General features: G+C 42.2%; 1 protein-coding gene across 2 annotated transcripts; it reads right to left on the reverse strand.

The window, feature by feature from the left end:
- Positions 1-957: 957 nt before the first annotated feature.
- irf6 (interferon regulatory factor 6) lies at positions 958-10,611 on the reverse strand. Of its 2 annotated transcripts, XM_049022199.1 has the most exons (9): positions 10,361-10,611; positions 10,157-10,260; positions 7,850-8,027; positions 6,066-6,261; positions 5,846-5,932; positions 4,588-4,740; positions 4,027-4,419; positions 3,820-3,938; positions 958-3,692 (listed from the first exon to the last, which is right to left on the reverse strand). In XM_049022199.1, exons 3-9 carry the CDS (start codon positions 8,021-8,023, stop codon positions 3,486-3,488), a joined length of 1,329 nt encoding a protein of 442 aa, XP_048878156.1. In that variant the 5' UTR covers positions 8,024-8,027; positions 10,157-10,260; positions 10,361-10,611; the 3' UTR covers positions 958-3,485. The 2 variants fall into 2 exon arrangements, with proteins under 2 accessions (XP_048878156.1, XP_048878155.1); XM_049022198.1 differs by lacking the exon at positions 10,361-10,611 and having other exon boundaries at positions 10,157-10,351.
- Between the last annotated feature and the right edge of the window lie 8,545 nt (positions 10,612-19,156).

Here is a 19,156-nt window from a genome sequence, read left to right on the forward strand (position 1 = left end):
CGCCTTGACAGAATGGACCCAGCGCTTGCAGCAGCAGGTAGACCAGCTCACCACCCTGGTCACCCAGCTCCTCGAGAGACAAGCTGAAGGACCCCGATTCTCCGCCTCGGATGTCTCCACCGGTGCCAGTCCTTTTCGGAAAAGGAAGCAAAAATCCTGGTCCATATACAGTGGAGATCGAAAGTTTGGGCACCCCAAGTAAAAATGTGTATTAATGTGCATGAAGAAGCCAAGGAAAGATGGAAACATCCCCAAAAGCCATCAAAATGCAAATGAGACTTTCTTATATGTCAAAAAAGTTGGATTTTATTTTCATCATTTACACTTTCAAAATAACAGAAAACCAAATAATGGTGTCTGCAAAAGTTTGGGCACCCTATTAATACCTTGTACTGCCCCCTCTGGAAAGCTGAGACCTGACAGTGTCAGGGACTGTTCACAATCATTGTGTGGAAAGACCAGGTGTTGTCAATCTCAAAGGTTTTAAATGCCCAGACTCATCTGGCCTTGCTCCAAATTTTCGTTTACTGTCATATGCACAGAAAACAAGCAATTTTGCTGTACAATCAAATTCACATCCTCCTTTGCCACAGACAAACGCTGGTACTGGGAGGATGACACAAAAACGTTCACTGCGGTGGGCGCCATCTTGCCAAATATGGGTTTATATGATTTGCAAATCATTGCATTGTATATATTTACATTTTACACAGCATCCCTAACGTTTATTGGGCTTCTGCATCATATTTAAAAATTAGGTCTAAGGTCACCGTATCATCAATCAGTATACAAGTGTAGCTTCCTAAACAGATGACGTTTAATAAAACTTTACAAGTGAGAACTTAACAGTACCTGTAAGATGAGTTTAAACCACATCCCCAGTGAATCTATACTTAAAATATTCTGTTTGTTTCTGAATAACTATGCACATTATATGGATGCCCCATTGCAGCAACCTTGGGTTCAAGAAAAGCAAAACTTTATTTGTACAGTAGTCATATAGTATTTTCATAGCGTGTCAGATTAGACTAACTAGACATTACATAAAATTACAGCAAACAGGATATTCAAACATATGTTTTACCTTGAACAACATTATTTAAAAAAAACATACCATATTTGTAACATTGTTTCTGTAGAAATTACGGTATTTTGCTTAATGGTGAAAAGTTTTATATTGTAAATTTAAATAGTACACATCGGCAAAAACTAATTTAGAATTTACCACGGATTTTAGATTTTAAGGTAATTACTTGCTTGTGACATTATGGTATTTCCCCATTAATTTAACCAAAATATTATATATTTCACAGTAAACTTGTATGTTTTCTACATATTATGAGAAAAATGATAATTATGTACTGCTTCTTGACTTAGGGCAATTCAATGTATCCAGTAAGGTGATGTGCTATTTTGGATTTTATAGTCTTTTATTGTTGCCATAATTTTTTTTTACAGTGATCTATGCGTCACCTGTTGCAGTTCCCTGAAAGGACAGAGTCACTATCTACTTCACTACACTATCTACTATCTACTTCTATATCTGAGCAATTGCTGACAGATTCCCATTGAGGTGTTGGATAAGCAGCAATGCCACATGTGTAATAGCTGAATTTTGCCTGGGGCCTCGTCCTGTCATTTCTCTGACTTCATCACAACATCCCTTGTACTCTTCTCCATAAATCCAAAACAAAGCAATACATCTGTTGAGAAATATCTCTGTTGGGGGAAGGACTCCAGCTGAGGAACTTTAGCAATTAAGAAAGAGGGAATTTTAAAAACCCTTAAATCAGGAGGCAAGTAGCAGTGACACAGATCAGCTATTAGTAGACTGAAACCATACAATAAACAGTACCTAGAACAGACAGGGGTGAGATGCATGTATGAAATGACAACAGTCCACAGTGTATCTTGCTCATGGCAGCTGATCAAAGCTAATACCATGTCTGTGGAGGAAGTATTACATAGCATACGCCTGATTTTTGGGATAAACATCACTACAACAATGGTTTTGTTTAGTTAAAATAAGGATTTATTTTTGTGAAGACTTCACTAATATTTATAAGCTGTCTATCTCCTTAGATGGAAGCCAGAAACTGTTTAGGCTAAGAGTTAGGATGCAACATTAGTGTTTTGCGCAAGATCCACAAGGTGGCACACTGGAAAGGGCCTAGAAAACGTATTCAGTCCTGCTCCACACAGCCCTCTAATGTTACTTCAGCAGAATATTACACAGAGCCATACAGAATGGTATACACTGGCTGTACGTTTAATATCTATGCCGTAATTAAGTAAACGTGCTGCTTTGTTAGAAGCATTTATCCATGGTGTAAATCTGTATAACTGTCAGACTGAATATGTTCATATCAGAAATGCACTTTAACAAAAGAAAAAAAGCCAATGACTGCAGTTATGAATTTCTATCACTGATAGCCAGTGCTAGCACCTGCCCGAAATGTAGTGTTTCAGAGGAGGACGTTCAACAGGCCAATTAAAATAACCTTGTGGGTGGAACAAAAATTACATACGTGCCAAGATAATAAAAAAAGAACAAATATCTAAATATGTCCCATTTTATAATGAAAATGCATATTTCTACACAAAAACCTAGACATTTAAAACAGCTTCAGACTATTCATCTCTACTACAGCAGTAATATCAAAGCATGAATCCTAAGTATACTGCATGCAATCATCTGAATTATATTCCAACACAGGTAACTGCACTTTCCAATTGCCCCAGTTCACTTCCTAGTTCAGACACATTGTCCACTGCATTACTACTGCTGGTAGTCTCACTTTTAAACAGTTTCCTTATGTTCCACAACAACATTCTCAGAGGTTCCTCGATCCTGTGCTCGAGAATCACCACAAATCAGCACTACAAGTATTAAAATCCCGGCTCACAAATTCACAGGGATTACAAAGGATTACAACTTACTGGTTAAATGCACAGAACGGCTCTTAAATTGGGGCAGGGGGGCATGAAGAGCCCTCAAACCACAAGCATGGGTGTAATTCTCCCAAAACTACAGTTAAGTGCCTGATCATCAAATCTAAGTACATTCAAAATGTTATGATTAATGTCACCCTTAGAAAAATACCTATAACAACTTCAGAAGCAGAATACACTTTAGCTAGAAGTTTCTGGAAAATCAACACAGAACATCATAAAATAAGCGAGATGGAAACACTAAGAGCCCTGGGAGGGCCTCACAGACTAACGGGGCACTTCAGGTGTCTTGTGACAAGTTAGAGGTGAAAGGCTGATCTGTACTATTACCAGGGTCTCCCAATCCGGTCCTCGGGGACCCGCAGACAGTCCGTGGTTTTGCTCCCTCCCAGCTCTCTTCCAGACAGTCCATAGTCTATCAGGAGCTGGGAGAGAGAAAAACACGTACTGTCTGCGGCTTCCCAAGGACCAGATTGGGAGACACCGCTATCATTCTTCAGAGGTGTTGTTGTGGGGGAGGGGGGATGAAGTCCTCACTGGGGCTGCATGGGAGGGGTCCCCATCCAGCCCTCGGGGCTCTGGTGAGTTTGAAGTAGGTGGTAGAGCTGCTTCAGGTGAGCTACTATGTTATCCTTGATGTCAGGCACAGAGATCTGGAGCCTCACACTACTGCTGTCAAATGAGCGCGTGCCATCGCCCGTGAACATCTCCGTGATCATGCGAGCCACCACTGGGACCACCTGGAGGACCAGAAGATTCTGCTGGTCAAGGCGTCAGCAAATGCATCATCCATTCAACGACGGCGTACACCAAAAGACGGGGAGGATGGCCAAAGCCACAAAGACAAATGTTTCCATGCACACACACCTGCACCATGATGAGCTTCCTCTCCAAAGGTCTGCCATCCGGCCACTCTTCTCCGAAACAGAGCTGGATCTCGAACTGTGGGGGGCGCTCCGACTGCCCTTTCTGGTGGGTAATCACACCTACGGGCCGGCAGACACACCCACACAGTTCACATTACAATGTTAGTTGCCCCGTCCCTCAACCACAAAGTCAGGGCCTCTCACTCACCACTGAGAAAGGATTCCAGGGAGAAGAGCTTGATCCTCCTCTGGCGCTCGATCAGGTTGGGGGCGGTGGGGTTGGGTGCACACGGCCCGGACCAGTACACCTTGCACTGGCAGAGGCGCATGGCATAGATGTCGTGGCCGCTGACCTCCAGGATGAGACCGCGGTCCATGACGTCGAGCAGACGGTTTGTAAAGAGCCGCTGTTTGTCATTGGCGATGTGTTCGGTGCTGGGGAAGCGCAGCTGCTCCAGGTTCACCGGGCCGAACAGCTCCTCCTGGTTCACCATGGGGCCCAGGTCCCCGTAGTAGAGCCGGCAGCCCTGGGGGTTACTGACCGTCATGGCTGGGCACACCTCCCTGCCTCGGTACTGGAACTGCACCTCCAGGTCTGTCACTGCAGCACAGATGGACACACACAATGTTAGAGGCTGTAGCACTCATCAGTTCGTTCGTTCTTTCGAATTAACAAACGAACATTTGTTCGTTCACTCATTGTAAATTATGTCCCAACAGCAAACCTGTCAATTCTGAGAACCCACGCCAAATAGAGTCAATTACTCACTGGGCAAGGAGCTGATCCACATCTCTGGGGAAGCAAACAGAGACTCGGGCAAGGGTGGGACATGCACTTCCATGTCCACAGGCTCCTCTTTAGGAGGCCATGTTTCGGCTGGTGGGGGGCAGCTCGGAGACCATGCAGGGGAGAGATCAGCACCTGGACACAAAAACACACCTCAGCACACGCACCCCCATTCCCCGGAAGGTGGCCGCATACTGCAGACGAAACTGAGGGAATTAGCGTCGTTTTGGCAATACGACATCGTATGAGGGGTAATCACTGCAGCGAACACCATTTCGGCGCACTGCCTGTGCAAGGTCCTCAAAGTGAAAATTTTTTGTTTGTTGTGATCCCACCCACTGTACACAATTTACCGACATGCATGACACTGCGGGGTTGGTCAGCAGGATTAATTACGCAGTTGCCAGCAGCTTTTGCACCATATTTAAATTTTGCAAACTAGTATGTGCATTAGTGTCTTTCTGTTAATTGTATACGATGTAACTGTATAATGATTGCAGTGGAATACTTTCATTAGTGTTTCGTTAGTGCATAACTGTGACTGCCATTTAATTTGTTGGGTTCCCTGTCTGTGCAGCTGCTAGTATTAGACTTATAGTGGCTGTTAATGAAGAGAACAACTTCCATTTTACAACAGCAGCCACCTCCTTCATTAAAATGACTCATTCGCTGGCGACAATATGTTTATTTGCGCTCTGAATGTGGGTATGCTGCAGTGAAAACATTCTGTGCCCTGTAGGGTTCTGGCACGACATAGCGGCCTCAATTAAGTATGTGACTGTTTGTCTGCACTAAAGTGTTCGATTTCGTTTTGTCCGTTTTGTTTCATTTTAAGGATATGGCCACCTATAAACTAACGAGAGAGTACTACCAGAAACTAGAAGCCTCGCTCTCTATAAGACGAGGCATGGATCATCCCTTCAAATGACACCTTCCTGCCCTAGGCAATTGATGACCTAGGAAGCACCAGTCTTTAGAGTTTGTTCACATATGTGTGAATTTCCATTCTTACCTTCTGTTAAATTAACTTACAGGCGATGTGTTCAAATCCTGAATTAGCACATGGTTCACACAGTGCTGACAGTCTCGTTGTACATTAACTGGGCAGCAGTACTGCATACGACTTGCAGGAAGCTGCACTTGCATATGGCAGACAAACAAACCCAAACAAGGGCATGTAGGCATCCCCAGCAGAACACTGACCGGGGAAAACAGACAGTAACAATCGAGTTACGCTCACCGTTGCTTGGGTATGGTGGAAGGGGTGAATCAGGAGTGTCCGCACAGTCATCATCATCCTCATCCGCCGGGGTCGAGCTTGTTGACCCTGTAAACACATCAAAAGTAAGTTTCGGTCCACTTGCCAAAATAACTTCAATGTAAACCGAGGTTGAAGAGTAACGAGTTGAGAGGTATGTTTATCGATTAGCAGGACACTGAATTAAGAGATGAGGAGAAACCTGGGTTGCTGATTGGCTGGGGGATGTCACACACATTGTAGACCTTCAGCGGGTTCATGGGCACCTCCTTGGTGCCGTCGTACACCAGCTGGAACTCACGGCTCTTGTTGAGGGCACAGCGGAGCTGGGCCTTCCACTTAGCAGGGTCTGGCTCGTCCACACCCTCTCGGAACTTCCCCGTTTCCACAGCCCATGCCTGCAACAGCAGCAGAGGGCGCTCAGGAAATATAACAAATACTCGGGATCAATTCTTGCCTCCGCTGTTGATGTGAATTCCTGAAATCAATATGAGGTGCATTTTTGTTTTTAATGTGAAATGAGTCTAGATTAAAATGCATACAGTAATAACCACCTTGTCCTAACGTGTAATTCAAAAAGCACACTTTTCCATGTTGTCTCAAAGAGAAGCGTGGAATGTTCTATATGTGAAAATAATACACTTTGTATGTGATCTAACTGGGCTTTTATCTAGCACTTTGCCGTGGAATATAATGCATTAATGTATATATCAATTGAAAACATAGTCTTTTAAATGAACTAGTTTACGATCTTTTTTAGATCCTGTTTAGAAACTTAATGATCTAATAAAAATACTTCTGAAAATGAAAGGCAGTGTTTTACAACTGTAAATACAAACCGGTCCCTTCAATAAAATAAACCATACATTGCAAATTATGATATTTTTAACCCATAATGTACCAATTGTTCTTAACCTCTATCAACTTCACTACGCAACACAATAAACGGCATATCAATATAAATAGGTATTTTTATCCAATACCTCATTTTGAAGATACAATCACTGTACCGTGATAATTCTATTCGAAAGCCCTAGGTGACTGTAAAAGCTGTTGATGGTTGGGCGGCAAAGCTATGGTTAAGGCAGTGGTTCTGAAACTCGGTCCTCGGGACCCACTGCCCTGTTTTTTTTCCAGCTATCCCTGCCCTACAGACTGCTGATTGACTGAACACACCTGATCCAGGTAATCAGAAGCTGAAAGACAGCTGGGACTTGTGTATGGGGCAGGGATGGCAGGTAAACAAGCAGGGCAGTGGGTCCCGAGGACCGAGTTTCAGAACCGCTGGCTTAAGTAGAGAGGCTTGTTTGGTTTAAGGTGAGTGCCTTTACTGAAAAATAAAATTGGCTTCTGCCAGGGAAATTCTGAGATTTCTTTGACCATTTTTGCCCTTTGCCCCAGCTAACATGTGAAACTGGATACAAGTCACTCGTAATTATGAAAATGAACCATCTAGATAGGCGAATCCGACTGGAGCAAAATATCATAATTAAATGACGTGAACAAAGCGCAAGTTTCACTGAATGTGCTGAATTACTGAGCTTAAGTTTTTCCTAATATTAACCATGTATCTATCTATCTGGAGTATAAAACCAAGGTGATACTGTACTGACAGCAGCTAAAAGTTATTATTATCCATAAAAGGCTGAAATTAAAAAGTTAATCTGTTTACCAAGCATTAAGTACCACCAACTTGTTAAACATATCAGACCCTAAATTGTACATTGACTGCATTGTTCATTACAACTCTGGAAGGTGGTTCAATTAGTATTATCAATAATTAACTATGTGATACCTACACCACTGCACTTGCCCTAAACAGAGTACTACTGTGTCACAAGAACAACAATAGACAACTACGCCAACTGTAATCTACATTCAAGGTCCACTGGGTTCTAGGTTTTACAGAGCAGTTGAAAAAAAGCCAGCTGAGCTCTCTGTGTAATTAGACAGTCATAGCTGGCTTCGATTCCCACCCCCACGTACCTTGAAGATGGTGTTTTCCTCCTCCTGCTGAGGGGAGTGGCGTGTAGCATGTCTCCAGGGGATCTGGAATCTCTTGGCCTCACGGTCCAGCCACATCAGGCCTGGGTACAGCCCCAGGTCCACCTGGGCTACCAGCCAGGGCTTGAGCCGCACACGCCGGGGGTGAACCGCCATCGACCTGTGGGACGCACTGCAGGTCTGAGTCGCAGGACTCCACCGACGTGACTAACGTATTACATCGACGCCCTGGTACGGATAGGCTAACGGCTTCGGCCTAAGGATCAATGCTCAGACTCATACACCAAAACGTAAGAAGGTATCCTCCTTATCAGGCAGGCAATGTCCCAAACAGGGGTGCATTTCCCAAAAGCTACTGCTAGTAACTTACGTGATTGAACCCGTAGAGGCTTTCCTGCAGGCCTCAGAACGGATGGCCAAGTGTTCTCACTGTGTATCTTTAAATAACCAATGTGGAAGCGGTCTCTGCAGTTGGGTGATGTTCCCGTTTATTCCACATCTTAGGTTCACATAAAAAGGACCTTCTGCTTCCAGCTGCGACACTTGTGCCGTATGATGTGCTGGCGGCGTGCTGTTTGTACCATGCCGTCTACTCTACAGGTGCTACGGTAAGAACTGTGTTCCTCCCGCCATCCACACCGTCCAAGCAGAAAACACCTATTCATACCGTGACCACATACCCACCTATCCTCACGTGATCAAACCACCCAGTGCAATACACCCCCCAGTGGCCGAAATACATAATACACCCCAAAAGTTATAAAAGGCTACCACAGAACCTATTCGGTTGTATGATTCCAACTATGCAAGTTGGGAAATGCACCACAGGGCTGAACTGGCATCTGGCATACTGGGCATTTCCCCAGTGGGCCAGCAAAATTCATCTTGGGGGACCCCAAAGCCCAGGGCCTTTTTCAAATCCCAGTCCTGCCATGTTCTGATCTAACCCCTGTCAGTACACATGCAGAGAAAGTGGCAGATCCTGATATGTGGCCAAATGGCCATTAAGCATCTATAGCTCGAACTGGGCAGTAGCGTGCATTACGCTTAGGGACACATTTCTTAATCAGGGTCGCCAGCTCTCACGCATCTGGCGTGACACGTTTTCACACTCTCACGCACACACAAGAAATCCTACGGCAAATCTATATTATTCCATTATAAAGCTTAAAACTGGCTATTGGGGTAGTTTGCAAACCCCACAGACTATTTACAAGGTCATAAAACTGTTACACGTAAATGTGTGTGCAGACTTGTTTGGAACTGAAAATCTCACTCCAGCTAGCTGACCAAAGTAGGCAAAGCTGCATAATATGCAACGTGTCTGTTATCCGGAATATCAATGGTATACAATCAGGTTAAGAATAGGCCGCTGTTAAAATACATTGCTGTAATCACCTCCGCCGGAAATGCCCGCTAATACCAACCCATTTTGGCTTTTCGCTACCAAACTTACATTGCTTTTCATCTCCGCATCAATAGTAATGTCTTTTATTATGATCTTTTTATAGGGTGCTAAAAAAAGAAAATAATCAGGACAGTGTGACGTAATGTTTCGGAGCACAATTGAATGTAATGCCTACTGTTGCACATGGTAGGTTTGGATGCAACTTGAGCGAAAGTTACTAAAACTGATTAAACGGCTATGTGTTTTTGGCCATTTGGCCAATTTTATTATATCTTTTCCTCGTGGTCTGCAATACATGTAAAACAATGTTTCCTGATTTTAGGCCGCACTGCAAATCCAGGCTGTACACGCCGGGTTAAATAGTGTCGCTGTATTTAAACAGAACTACAACACAGTGAAACCATCGCTCTGAATTTTTTAAATACACCCCCCAAATAAGTTTTTTTTTTTTTTTTTAAGTAATTCCAGCAGATTTCAAAACATTGGATAATCGTACTTTCTGCTGGTAATTCTTTGGTTGTTTTCGCAGTTCAGTTGCGGCCAAAAACACTGACTGCTAATTTCTAATAAATATATACCTGACAAGCATGTTAGAAAGTTACAACACGCACACGGCACATATAAAAAGCACAGAGTACTGTGTGTAACCTTTATGAGCCAACAGCTTGAATAATAATTTGGAAAACTACTGCCTTTTACCGTCCTCTGAAACTACGAAAAACTAAGTTTGCGATGACCTTGCCAACGCAACAAAACACCTGGAAGTTCAACACTGTCATTAATCTCAAAGATGAAGATTCTGCTCGTTACAAATACAGTCTTCACTTTTTGGGGGGCGATTCCAGGCAGCAGGGGATCCACGGGGCTTCACTCCACCTTACCCGCAAATACAAGCAGCAGCTCCGGCTTTTACTCCGCAATCCGCTCCGATGACGGAACTTCGCGATAGATCGATCGCCTCCCAAACAAAAAGCTGAAATTATAACTGCGAAGAGAGAGAAACACACGGTGTCCTTATCCCGAATACAAGCCTTTTCCTTATTCGACCCGAAATTATTTTGTGTATTTTTTTCCTCCCCCCTCACCTTTTTCCTGAAACTCAGGTACGTATGTGACGTCACAGCCGCTTTTTCCCCGACACACCTTTTGTCTGGGGGGGTAGGGGGTCATATTGATTTCATGTCTTCTCACTTAAACTCTAGTTGCGATTATAACCGAGCATTATGATGGGACCTTTGTGAGGTTTTCAACCCCAGTACAATATGTTCGGCATAATCATTATACGTGTAATGGTGAATGGAATAAAAACGTGACACGTTTTGAAATTATGTTTATCATTAAGTACCTTTATCGATTGTTTGTATTCTAATCATGTAAGCAGCATAGCGAACCTGGTTGTAAGGTAATAATTACTATTGTTATTGGTGATTATAATACACGATATTAGCTTATAACTGTCGAAATGTATATTTAGACAAATAAACAAATAACATAAACTTAGCGGCATCTATCTAAAACTTTCGCCTCCTCCGAGTCTTAGCGTTGGATGTTTTTTTTAGAAAATGCTATCATCGTCTCCAGTTTCTGTGAGCGTGTTTTTTCACACAGTAGCCACACCCTGAAACTGCTTGAGGGAAACCTGCAGTGAGTTTTTACACGCAAGCAGACACTGTCTGCCTGTGCCAGTGACCACGTCAAACTGCACATCTAATAAGGTCTCAAGCTCCGTTTGTGTCTCACAATAAATGAGAGCGCAGAGGTGGCCGACTGTGTGCTACTACGGAGTGTTTTGCGTCTCTTGCGTAAGACAATTTTGAGTCATATTTTATGACCATCTATGTTTTCCGGTAGGTTGTTTGTTTTTGGGCATAATATGTGGTATATGGATTAAGCCGTTTGATCAGTTCAGTGCAGAAGGAATTCTGTTTAATTATATGATTCATTTCCCATTGTTAATGTTTTTCTTTACATCAGTTTTTTAAGAAGTTTTGCGGAATACGTGTTGCTATGCAACAGGCTCGAAGACAGCAGGGTGGTTCAGACCCGGATTTGGGCATGATGCCACGTGACCAAGTGACAGGGTGTGGTCAAAAGACTGCCTGTTTTCTTTCTATTTATATTTAATTTCCTTCTGTGCATGTCACTGCAGGCGTTTATGTACCCGCACTTTGCTTTTATTGTGCAGAGAGTTGGGTCTAGAGGCATGTGGAAGAGCACAGATGGATGGATGGATGGATGGATGGATGGATGATAATCCCAAAGGAAACTTCGGCATCCAGTAGCTCCAAAACATGCAGTGGTGCACACAATCACACACGCTAATACAATACAGCACACAGATGTATTGGGTGAAACAGCTGTACAGCTCAAAGTAACTATATGCACAAACGATAACTGCTGCTACCATACATTATATATTTATGATAGAATGAATACATAATATTCCGACAGTTTCTAATGAATCGTAGGATGACAACAGGTGACCTTCAAAAGGAATGGGAAACATTAAGTGGTATGAAGTGCACTGTTAGGACAGTTTGTGTCAGGCTCCTAGAACCAGGACTGTAGTCCCATAAAGCAAGGAAGAAGCCCATCATTAATCAGAAACAGAGAAAAACCAGGTTGCATTTTGCAAAAAATGTATATGATTCACAGCCATAAACCCATGAATTGAGAAATGAGTGAAACAAAAAACTGTGTTGTGGTCTCTTAATTTTTTCCATGGCTGTATAATCCATATACTTCAGTGTTTCCCCTAGCATTACAGCTTTTTTTTGGGGGGGGGGGGGCAGACAAACACCTAGAGGATTCATGGTGCTCATGTGTTTGCATGTTGAATGACAGCATCCAATACAATAACTGAACTAAACATCAAAACATTTCTTTTTATGACAATTATCCACAAAGTGTGCCGTTTGTGTCACTGTAGTGTATCTTTCTGGGCTTCTGGAAGAACATTGCTAGAGCCTCTTGATATGAGAAGTCAGAAACGTCTGGCCCATTTATTGAGATCTGCATGCAGGCTGCTAGATGGTCTCCTTTCAGCCTATTGCGGACGTTTGTCTTGACCTGCAAATGCATTAACTATTAGGCTTTAAAAATGATAGCTGAAAGCTTAAAATAGTGATAGTTTAAATCCCATTGTGAAATGTATTTATTACCCTGTTCATGATTGACAAGTCCCTCTCACAGTTTACACTGCTGACCGGGTGGTTGACGCGACATATTTTCCGACGCGCTCTCTCTGTCCGCTGGTGGGAGTGTGCTCACCCGTGTGTGCGTGCATCAGGGCGGAGCTCCGCCATGCGCGATACAGAGAGCAGAGGAGAATTGTAAATGTGCAACCGCGTAGAGATAACAATGACAAGCTGCTGTGTATATACGATAAATAACATATAGCTATTTCGTTTGTTTAATAAAAGGACAATGTGAAGACCTGTTCTATAGGAAAGGTAACCTTAAATGACTTCTGTTGTCATCTGGCGCTATATAGAAAATAAAATTAACTTGACCTTCAAGGGGGGGGCGGGAGGTGCTGTTGGGGGGGCGGGGCGCCACCCAAATATAATGGTAGGGGAAACACTGTATACACGAAACACGAAAACAGTATATAAAACTGTTGGCCCCCCATCCTGGGTTGTTCCCTGCCTCGTGCCCATTGCTTCCAGGATAGGCTCCGGACCCCCCGCGACCCAGTAGGATAAGTGGTTTGGAAAATGGATGGATAATGTACATAATATAATAGTAGAAACTTGGAATATGAAATATACATAACAAATCAAAAAAGAGATATAATTATATCTGCATAAATATACACTCTACAAAATACACGTAATCTGTAAAGTATGAAAACTATATATATATTAGAAATGCAGAGAGAAGACAGAAGCAGCTCATCCCTGGAAGCCAAATCGCTCTTCTGTCTCTGTGGCACGTTGTACAGCTGTATGGCCTGGGGGACAAAAGACTTCCCCAGTCTGTCTGTCGGGCAGGACAGTGACCACAGTCGGACACTAAAGAGATTCCTCTGCCTGGAGGTTATGCTGTGTGACTCTTATTGTCCATGAAGGTCAGAAGTTCGTTAAGGGTCCTTCTCTCTGCCACTGATGTGACCGAGTCCAGCTCTGTTCCACCCACAGAGCCAACACTCCTCACCAGCCTGTCCAGTCGCTCGGCGTCTCACTTCCTTATACTGCATCCATCTACAGTACATATGTATGTAAACAATGTTCTACTGTGTGCAGCACGTGAGAACTCATGGCACAGAAAATTATAAAGAAGCTTGCATTTTCACCTCAACTGTGCCTTGTACCACATGGGAATATATCCACTTCTCCAAGGGTGTAGGAGAGAATTTGATATTGGGGGTCATAACTTAATAATTTAAATGAAAAGGTCTATTTAATTGGGGTAATGGGTGGAGAAGCCAAATTAAATATAGGGGTATACGCCCCCCCTCACCCCCCTGCTTCCTATGCCCCTGTGTTTCGCTCTAAGGATGTCTCACATTTCCTGCTGTCATGACGTAGTGTTCGTTACAACAGTGTCGTTCGGTTCTGTTCTCCCACCCAGAGTGAGGCTCACACTTGGGAGAATTGTTCCCACAGGCATCGTCTTAGAGTGAATATCAGAAAGTGTAATATTACTCTTAATCTGAATACCATTGTTTACACTATCACATCATGAATGTCTTTTTTTTGTGTGTGTGTGGGGGGGGGGGTTTCCATTACTATTGTATTTGGATTCCAAAAGTTTTTGTTGCAGGTCCATTCCTGGAGCCATCAGGGTGAGTTTCACTGGAGACCACATTAAACTGGGTCATCATCAGCTGACATTCACCTGACTGGTTGTGTGATAAGTTTTTATTTTTTATAATTTATAATTAATTTAAATGATGGTCCCTGATGAAAAATGGGGAGGCGAGACTGGGGGGTTTCTAGCTATTGAGAAGATCAGGGCTAAGTAAAGTTTACTTTTCTTTTTTGTGAAAGAAGATTGATATTGGGGCTAAAATACTCGGGGCTAAATGTCAAATGCTCTTCAGTTAAGGTAATGCATGGTTTTCAAGTTTTACAAACCTGAAATATGGATGGAAAACTATAAATTTTAAGCAGTGAAAAATATAACCTTCCCATTTTTATGTAAATGACTCAGACATGGCTGCCGAATATAGTGGAAGACAAGCGGGATGAAACCAAAGCAGGCCGCTGAACCTACAGGTTTGGCTTCATTCCTTGCGGTACGAAAGGCCACTTCAGAGGGCAAAAAGGTTGGCCTTTGATAGGTGCTGCCATCTGGTGGTGAAGTATAAAATGTCGTTATTGTAACGTCCTTTCCTACAGTCAAGAAAAAGAAGGCGGTAGGTCAGTGTTGCCCAACTTTTTTTCTGCCACGGCACGTTTTTCATAAGGCAAATATCCCATGGCACCCCATCGATTACCACACAGCACTGATTGGCTCTTGCCAATATCGCACATCAGGCTCTAGACCCAACGCAACCCTGAATAGGACGAGCGGTCACAGAAAATGGATGGATGGATGTTGCACTTAACCTGTTAATCCGTTTAGGATCAAGTATGTTTTCTGAAATTTTCCTTTTCAAAAATGTTTCCACGAGGTTGTCTACAGTGCAGTTTGCAAATTGTCCAAAATAAGTACATGAGCGGGGTGTCAATTGTAGGGTGGTTTTATTCTTGGCTGCATTTGATTAGCTGACAATTGCGTTTAATTAAAGCTCAATTTCAATTAAATGAAAAAATGCCGCTTATACACAAACCTTTTTCTTCATCTAAACCACTTAAAGTAAATTCGTATTTAACTATAAATACACACTTTCATTTAGTTATTTAGTTTCTCTCACGCCTGGCCAGTTCAAACGATTGAAAAACACTGCTTTAGGTTGTTAGCATTGCACAAGTAACCCGTTTGTGTGTGAATTTGCAAGAGGTCAAGCAAATGGCTTCATGAATAAGCTACCAGGTGGAGGCTCATGGTTAACTGTTGCCAGGAACCTCCCGGATGATAAGCGATCCCATGAGAATCCACTCTTAAGAAAAAAATTCTGTTGAAGTATGTGAAGAAGAAAAATGCTTAGAATGGCACACTGCTATCCCTATATTATATGTTAATATGTTTAATGGTGGGGCGGCATGGTGGTGCAGTGGTTAGCACTGTTGACTCACACCTCTGGGACCCGGGTTCGAGTCTCCGCCTGGGTCACATGTGTGTGGAGTTTGCATGTTCCCTCCATGTTGTCGTGGGGTTTCCTCTGGGTACTCCGGTTTCCCCCCACAGTCCAAAAACATGCTGAGGCTAATTGGAATTGCTAAATTGCCCATAGGAGTGCATGTGTGAGTGAATGGTGTGTGAGTGTGCCCTGCGATGGGCTACCCCCCCCCCATCCTGGGTTGCTCCCTGCCTCATGCCCATTGCTTCTGGGATAGACTCTGGACCCCCCGCAACCCAGTAGGATAAGCGGTTTGGAAAATGGATGGATGGATGGATGGATGGATGGATGGATGGATGTTTAATGGTTTTCCTATTATTTTATTTTTCCTCCTATTTTTATATTTGTATTCTTGATTGTGAAGTGCCTTGGTGACTTTAATGTTGTAAAGCGCTAAATAAATAAATTATTGATTGATTGATTGATTGATTGATTGTCCGGCAGCTGTACCGGTAAAACATCTCAATAATTATTCCATATTAGATCTTTCTTAGAGACCATGTCATATTGGTTACCATGCATTGGTTACCTTACAAGGTTTTTATCCCCTCTAAACATGTTCCTCATATATGTATCAAATTCAACTATAGCTTTGGGAGAATATCTGCCGAAGCTATATCACCATGCCATCATATTCTTAGTCCTATAACAAAAAAATCCAAAGCCAGAAATGAGTCAGGAACTAAGGAATGTCATCTTAAAACAACAGTTATTTGTGGACATCATTGTTCAGAAAACTCCTCAACACACCTTGGAACCTGTCCTACAGTTGCTTCATCTAGGAGATCAGTGTCAAAGGCTGATGAACACAGAGGCAGGTCAATGTTGATATAAAACTGTCCTGAAGGCCACACAGTATACATAATATTTATGTGATTCAATCAATAATAATCTATTAAATGAATCAACTTTCCTCTTATTAAAGAAGTATTATTTATGTGATTCTTCTGTATCAAGTCTGCATATAACTGTACACAACTGCTCAACTATTTAGTATGGAAATAGATTCATAGTGTACTCCAGCAGGTGGATGGATGGATGAATGGATGGATGGATGGAGCTCCCTCATTATCAAAGGAAGTTAGATTATCTGGCTTGTTTTCTATTAGCATCAAACTGCTATATGTACTTAATACACAACAATTTGTACTTCAAAATGTGATAGAAATGGAGATGATGATGATAAGCTCTGGTTCTCGGTGATGGTCATTGATCAGCAAGCTTTGTTCCCATATTAGGTCAATAAAATGTGTATACAGAATTGGTATGTCGAACATTCTCATTGAAGAGATACAGGGCTATCCAGGTTAGGGGTTAGAAATGTGTTTTCTTATTCAGCTTTTCAGTTGTACAGACTGATTACCTGACAGTCACACTACAATTCAATCAATTTGATTCAACTATGATTTATTTTAGCCAGCTGAATCTGTGAAAGTCCCTTATCATGGAGGGGGGGGGCTTTGAGTGCCTCCATGATCCTAAGAGCTACACTGTGGGGGTAACTGCTCCTGGTGGGGTCTCCCAAGGCCAATGGGTCCTACATGACCGGCCAGACTAAATAATCACAAAAGGCAAATATTTAAAGTCCAACATTGGAAACTATTTCAACAGAATTGCTCTGGATCAAGTAATGCAATGTAAACATTAAAAACAGAATAGTACAGATACTAAGGACAATATTGTAATAATATAGAAAACTACTCCATTGGACATAATAAAATTCTGTTCTGTTTATGACCCCCTATGTCACGTGGCCCTTTGACCCATCCAAGCTTTCCGCACTGCGATTACAATGCGCACAGGAAGTCCTGGCACATTTTGTTAATTCAGTAAAAATTTAGCAAATTTATTGATTTTCTAACAAGAATCATTACTTTATTCATTTGTTTTCTCTCTCTCTCTCTCTCTCTCTCTCTATATATATATATATATATATATATATACCACATTCACAACAACCAGTAGTTTTAAGTAAAACATTAATTTCAAGTAGAGATGAATTGAAACCCAAATTATAGTTCTAAAAGAGCTGTTCTGAGTTTAAAAGTTCATTGACAAGCATCATTGGCTGCTTTTTAATTAGTGACACCTTTGCAATAACATAAAACAGCAGACATTTGTATTTAGTGTCCCTTTGTTTATTTTAAGAAAATAACCAATACTGAGTACAAGCTCGGGGGTGCAGTGGTTAGCACTGTTGCCTCATACCTCTGGGACCCAGGTTGACTATAACTGCAACTACTGTAATATCCAAATGGAAAGAAAAAAATTCAGTTGAAAATTATGAGACTTAATAAAATGAAAATATCTGAAGATATGTGCAGATATGTCAAAGATTGCATGTCAATGGACTTTTTGGAGCGCTGTATATCATTTAATGCCACATCATTTTGGAGTTTTCAGAAGGCTTTTAAGACCTCGTTTAACAGAGGAAGGTGTTTTACTTTCCATTCGATAAAAAATGTACTATCTTTAAAGCTTAATATGTCATTAATTTCTTATGAGTGCGCATGCTTCGTACTAGGAAGGCCACAGTTACTGACTGGCATTTTAACCAACCAAATCATTTCCTCATCTTGAAATTCCCTAATTTCTCATACAGTAGCAAGTCTTGCAAGTCACTGCCACAGCCCAGCACAGGAACAGGATAAACTGGTCTGGTCTTCACCAAGCAGAATATTACTGGAGGTGTACAGACAACTGCTTTCAGCCTGGGCTACACCAAGTAAGAAAGCTGGGGGGTGTATACCGGCAATGCTAATAGTATGAACTGTAGCGAGTATAATGGTATAATGTGAGTAGAGGGTGTAGAGGCAGGAAATCAATTTGGACTGTACCAATCAGATCAAGGGAAAGGGGGTGTGCACCTTTATTAACTGAGCTGTAGGACTTACCCATCTTTGGATTCAGCACCTTTGCACACTGACCTGCAGGTCTTACCTGTTTTTAGTCACCTTTACCTTCTTTGTGGGCACAGTAATAAATGCTTCACTTTTTATTTCATATGTCTTTGGTCTGAGCAGGACCCTGAGGGCTCAAAAGCAAATTAAAGGCAAAGATTTCAGATGCGGATTGTTAACATGGGACCTGCTCGCTTTTGTGATTTGTGTGCTTCCGCTGTTGACATGACTGGTCAACAGTGCAACAGAGTGATATTCAGTGAGGTCCGATACAGAAATTGGAGAAGTCTGGTGATGAGATGTTCTTCAAAAATGTATAAGGAGCGGTGTTTGTCAAAGGCTAGGCTTACAGTTATCATAAACCACTCACACATGTTTGCTTAGTTTTTCCACAACCAATCAGACTTGGAGAGTTTGTTTATAGAGATATTTAGCTAATTTCCCAACCAATAGTTTTACCCTCAGCAACTTTAAATCTTTTATATTACCCAGTCGGCAGCAGAACACGTTACAGAACCTGAACTGGCGGCTTCCTGTCTTACATCCCATGTCCTTAAACAGCATGCTGGGGATCTTTGACATGCAAATGCTGGCCCATTTGTGGCTTTCACTCTGCGACCTTGAGAAACGTCATCACCTCTGGAGCCATTAACTTTGGAACATTAACTTTGGAACATTCAGAAATACGTCTATTTCAGTTGAATAAGTAATAAATGTCTCAGTAGCACAGCTCAGGTAGCTGCATACCCTATGAG

This window comes from Brienomyrus brachyistius, chromosome 8, assembly GCF_023856365.1.
Source record: "Brienomyrus brachyistius isolate T26 chromosome 8, BBRACH_0.4, whole genome shotgun sequence".
NCBI lineage: Eukaryota > Metazoa > Chordata > Actinopteri > Osteoglossiformes > Mormyridae > Brienomyrus > Brienomyrus brachyistius.

What these genes read in the sequence shown, in the direction of transcription:
- irf6 (XM_049022199.1), bottom strand. Translation starts at nt 8,023, where the DNA reads ATGGCGGTTCACCCCCGGCGTGTGCGGCTCAAGCCCTGGCTGGTAGCC. An exon ending in CCAGCCAATCAGCAACCCAG is followed by an intron (nt 5,933 to 6,065) that starts GTTTCTCCTCAT and finishes ATGTGTTTACAG; the next exon opens with GGTCAACAAGCTCGACCCCG. An exon ending in GTGGATCAGCTCCTTGCCCA is followed by an intron (nt 4,420 to 4,587) that starts GTGAGTAATTGA and finishes TCTGTGCTGCAG; the next exon opens with TGACAGACCTGGAGGTGCAG.